This window comes from Dioscorea cayenensis, chromosome 10 (assembly GCF_009730915.1).
Source record: "Dioscorea cayenensis subsp. rotundata cultivar TDr96_F1 chromosome 10, TDr96_F1_v2_PseudoChromosome.rev07_lg8_w22 25.fasta, whole genome shotgun sequence".
NCBI classification, from domain to species: domain Eukaryota; kingdom Viridiplantae; phylum Streptophyta; class Magnoliopsida; order Dioscoreales; family Dioscoreaceae; genus Dioscorea; species Dioscorea cayenensis.
In genome coordinates this window covers 8511234-8515741 of record NC_052480.1, presented here as the reverse complement: position 1 = coordinate 8515741, position 4508 = coordinate 8511234, and the positions used below count along the sequence as shown (strand labels likewise).

The 4508-nt window shown below is 41.5% G+C and overlaps 1 protein-coding gene across 1 annotated transcript; it reads left to right on the top strand.

Annotated features, from left to right (window-relative positions):
* Positions 1 to 764: 764 nt before the first annotated feature.
* LOC120270408 (probably inactive leucine-rich repeat receptor-like protein kinase At3g28040) lies at positions 765 to 4250 on the top strand. The gene is made up of 2 exons (XM_039277405.1): positions 765 to 2452; positions 2543 to 4250. The coding sequence occupies exons 1-2, from the start codon at positions 861 to 863 to the stop codon at positions 4008 to 4010; spliced, it is 3060 nt and encodes a 1019-aa protein (XP_039133339.1). The 5' UTR covers positions 765 to 860; the 3' UTR covers positions 4011 to 4250.
* The last annotated feature ends 258 nt before the right edge of the window (positions 4251 to 4508 follow it).

Genomic DNA, 4508 nt, shown 5'->3' with positions numbered 1-4508 from the left:
AATAATATTATATGTCTGTCTTTTTGACACATATTAGTTAAAAAAAAACTTCTCACATAATAATAATAATAAAAAAAAATTACTACTCTTCTAATGTTTTTTTTTTTAAAATAAAATAGTTACTTGAGATATTTTTCTAATATAGATAAATCACTAGTCTCAAGACTCTCAACTTCTTACATAATAAAACAAAAATTACTACTCTTCTAAATGGCTTCAATCCCTGCCAAGAGAGTCCTGACAAGCTAGCTTGTATCTCTCCAACATGGCAACATGAGATAAGGTCAATCAGCTTGCGTAGCTCACTCATGCCCAAGTGCCTAACTCATTAGGGTTAGACAAGTTTGCAAGGATAAAAACATAAATTGCTTACTTGAGTGACTACTGGTTGATAGTCTCAACGTACTATAAAGTCTTATCACAGAAAAAAAGGTTCCTCTATGTCCCCCTACAAAACAAAAAAATGGTTTGAGAAGTGATCATGTTCTTTCCAGAAATTACCAAAACAAAAGAAATAAATAAAATTTTCTTTTATATATACCCATCAACAAACACCTCTCATAAGACACGATACCATCAGACCAAACAGTCATTGGCATAATCTTACAATTTACACCCTAAAAAACCTCAAAAATAATAATAAAAAAAAAATCACCAAATCCAAATTCAGTAACAACACCAAACACACCACCACCACGACGGCACCACCAATAATTCCCACCTCCCTCTCAAAATCAATAACCATCCTTTTCCCATCCACTCACACTGCTTTGGGATACCCTCATACCCCAACTAGCAGACGATTACTCCAGGTCACGGACAACGTGACACTCTCCCCCACTTCTCAACCCTTCTTCTTCATGCATGAACCTACCTTCTCATCCCTCAATTTCCAACTCCTCCTCCACCACCACCACCTTCCAATGGCTTTCCCCCTCCTCCTCCTCCTCTTCCTCTTCTCCTTCCTCTCTCAAACAACAGTCTCTCTCCCCACTTCCACCTTCAACGACGAAGTCCTCACTCTCATCCTCCTTAAAACCTCTCTCCAAGACCCTCTCTCTTCCCTCTCTTCTTGGAACGACGATGACCAACTCCCATGCACTTGGCTTCACGTCCAATGCGACCCTTCTACCTCCAAAGTCATCTCTCTATCTCTTGACTCCCTTTCCCTCTCCGGCCACCTCCCTCACGGCCTTCAAAGTCTCCAATCTCTCCACTCTCTCTCCCTCTCCCACAATAACTTCTCCGGCGACCTCCCTTCCCATCTCTCCCTCCTCCCCTCCCTCACTTCCCTCAACCTCAGCCACAACCGTTTCTCCGGCCGCATTCCTGACACCTTCAACAACATCTTTCGTCTCCGCTCTCTTGACTTGTCTTCTAACTCCATTTCCGGTCCCATACCGGAATCTCTCTTTTCCGGCGGGTTATGTTCTTCTTTGAGATATCTTTCTTTGTCTGATAATCTTCTTGAAGGTTCTTTGCCGATCACTTTGCCACAATGTGACTTCTTGCTTCATCTCAACGTCTCCGGCAACCATCTTTCTGGCTCTCCTGACGGTGTCTGGAAGCTTACTAGGCTTCGTGTTCTTGACATTTCCGACAACTCATTCTCCGGCGCTGTTCCAGAGATCATCTCAAATGTGCATAACTTGAAAACTTTGAGGCTAAGAAAAAATGGTTTTTCCGGTGAGATTCCTCAAAGTATCGGTATGTGCCAGCATTTGAGCATGCTTGACTTAGCTGATAACTCTTTCTCCGGACAAATACCAAACTCGCTTGGATTCCTTAGCTCTCTTTCTTACTTCAGCTTGATGAATAACAAGATTGCAGATTCTTTTCCTTACTGGATCGGAAACTTGAGCTTGCTCAAACATTTGGATTTATCAAACAATGAGTTCACTGGAAGCATTCCGGAGTCTCTTGGCAGCTTAAAAAGCTTGAATTATTTGAGTTTCTCTGAAAACATGCTCACAGGATTCATTCCGGCATCCTTGGGTGGCTGTTCTGAGCTTGTTGAGCTCCGGTTAAGAGCAAACAAGCTCAATGGTAGCATTCCTCAAGGTATATTTAATCTTGGGTTGCAATTGCTGGACTTGTCATCAAATAGGCTTACAGGTTTGATTCCTCCTACCTCCACCAAATTTTCGGAGAGTCTACAGTTATTGGATTTGTCAGACAATGAATTATTCGGATCAATTCCTGAAGATATGGCTCTCTACTTCAACTTGAGGTATTTAAACCTTTCGAGTAATGCTCTTCGAACACGGTTGCCACCGGAACTTGGTTCCTTTCGGAATTTATCAGTGTTGGATTTGAGAAACAGTGGGATATATGGTAACGTTCCAGGTGATCTCTGTGACTCCAGTAGCCTCTCTGTTCTTCAGCTTGATGGAAACTTCTTAGTTGGTTCCATTCCTGCAGAGATTGGGAAATGCTCTTCTTTGTACTTGCTGTGAGTGATTAGTTTACATTTGCTTTGTAGCTAGTTTGAATCAAATGCTATACCGTTTTGTTGAATGTATTTTTGGTTTCTTGCTTGCAGGAGCTTGTCACACAATGGGTTCACTGGTTCGATTCCGGTTGAAATTTCGAAGCTGATGAAGCTCAAAATCCTCAACTTGGAATTCAACAACTTAACTGGAGAGATACCGCAGCAACTCGGAACATTGGAGAATCTCTTGGCTGTTAACATCTCACACAACAGGCTCGTCGGCCGTCTACCAGCAGGTGGCGTGTTCCAGAGCTTAGACAAGAGTGCTATGGATGGAAACCTTGGCATTTGTTCACCCCTCTTGAGTGAACCTTGCAAGATGAATGTGCCGAAGCCACTGGTTCTAAACCCGAATGCTTATCCTCAAGGCAACGGTGGCAGTGGTGATGTCTCCGAACCAGCTCCAATACCGAAATCAAAACACAGGCAGTTTCTTAGCATTTCAGCCATCATTGCCATCTTAGCTGCACTTTTTATAGTTCTTGGAGTGCTTGTAGTGACACTACTTAACATATCAGCCCGGAGGAGGATCGGTCTATTGGAGAATGCATTGGAGAGTATTTGCTCAAGTTCGACCAAATCAAGTGGGCCTGCTGTGGGTAAAACTGTGATCTTCACCCCAAGGACCAACCGAAAGACTGAAGACATGGTTGTTGGAGCTGAGACATTGTTAGCAAAAGCCACAGAGATCAGCCGGGGAGTCTTTGGTACCATGTACAAGGCTCCAATAGGCGAAGGAAGGATGGTGGCAATCAAGAAACTAATAACATCAAACATAATTCAGTTCAATGATGACTTCGACCGCGAAGTTCGCATACTTGCCAAGGCAAACCACTTGAATGTACTCCCTCTTAAAGGCTACTACTGGACACCTCAACTCCAGCTCTTGATCTTCGATTACATACAAAATGGAAGCTTACACACATGGCTTCACGAAAGATCGGAAACAATGCCTCAGCTCTCATGGCCTAATCGATTCAAGATCACGATCGGCACAGCGAAAGGCCTTGCTTATCTGCATCAATCGTTTCGGCCACCCATCATTCATTACAACATCAAGTCAAGCAATATCCTATTGGAAGAAGATTTTAACCCGAAGATTGCTGATTTCGGTCTTGCTAGATTACTGCCAAAGTTTGATAAACATGTTATTAGTAGCAGGTTTCAGAGTGGTATGGGATACATGGCACCAGAATTGGCATGCCAAAGTCTAAGGATCAATGAGAAATGTGATGTATATGGATTTGGTGTGTTAATTCTGGAACTTGTTACTGGAAGGAAGGCAGTGGAGTATGGAGAGGATGATGTTGTGATCTTGATTGATCAAGTGAGATCATTGCTGGAGCAGGGGAATGCACTGGATTGTGTTGATCAGAGCATGGGTGAGTTTCCGGAGGAGGAAGTGCTGCCGGTGATGAAACTTGGTTTGGTTTGTACTTCGCAGATTCCGTCGAGCCGGCCGTCAATGGCCGAAGTTGTGCAGATACTTCAGGTTATTAAGACACCGGTTTTAGATTGAATTGGGAAACTTCTGATGACTTGTATGGTTTTTAGTTTGCTAATCAGGTGTCATGTGGTTTTTTGGTGAATTATGTTCTTGTTGATGCTGTTTTTTTTTTTTTTCCCTGCAGTGTGGGTTGGTGGTGTTGTTAATCATGTCTTCTGTTGGTTTCTTATGGATTTGTTGTATTACATGATAGATTGGATTGATTAGAAACTGAAATGAATAGCACCAATGTTGGAATAAACATTGTATTAAGTTGAAGTGTCTAAATTATTGAACACCTTGACACCAATGGCACCAAGTATTTGTTTCGGCAAAAATTCGAGATTGAATGCGAAAGTTTTCAAAATGAGGAATGAGGGTAGAAAGGTGTTAGATATTTACTTTGTATTTATATGTATGTTCTTAATGAATTTTTTTAGATATTAATTTGCATGTTTCTGATTTTTTTTTAAATGATAATGTTTGTCACTTATTTATAAAAAATAAAAAAAGTAATAGTATTAAAAAAAC

Bases quoted from the DNA above. Each gene is read 5' to 3' on its own strand.
- LOC120270408 (XM_039277405.1), top strand. From the start codon at position 861: ATGCATGAACCTACCTTCTCATCCCTCAATTTCCAACTCCTCCTCCAC. The intron at 2,453-2,542 runs GTGAGTGATTAG...TCTTGCTTGCAG, and splicing joins TGCTCTTCTTTGTACTTGCT to GAGCTTGTCACACAATGGGT.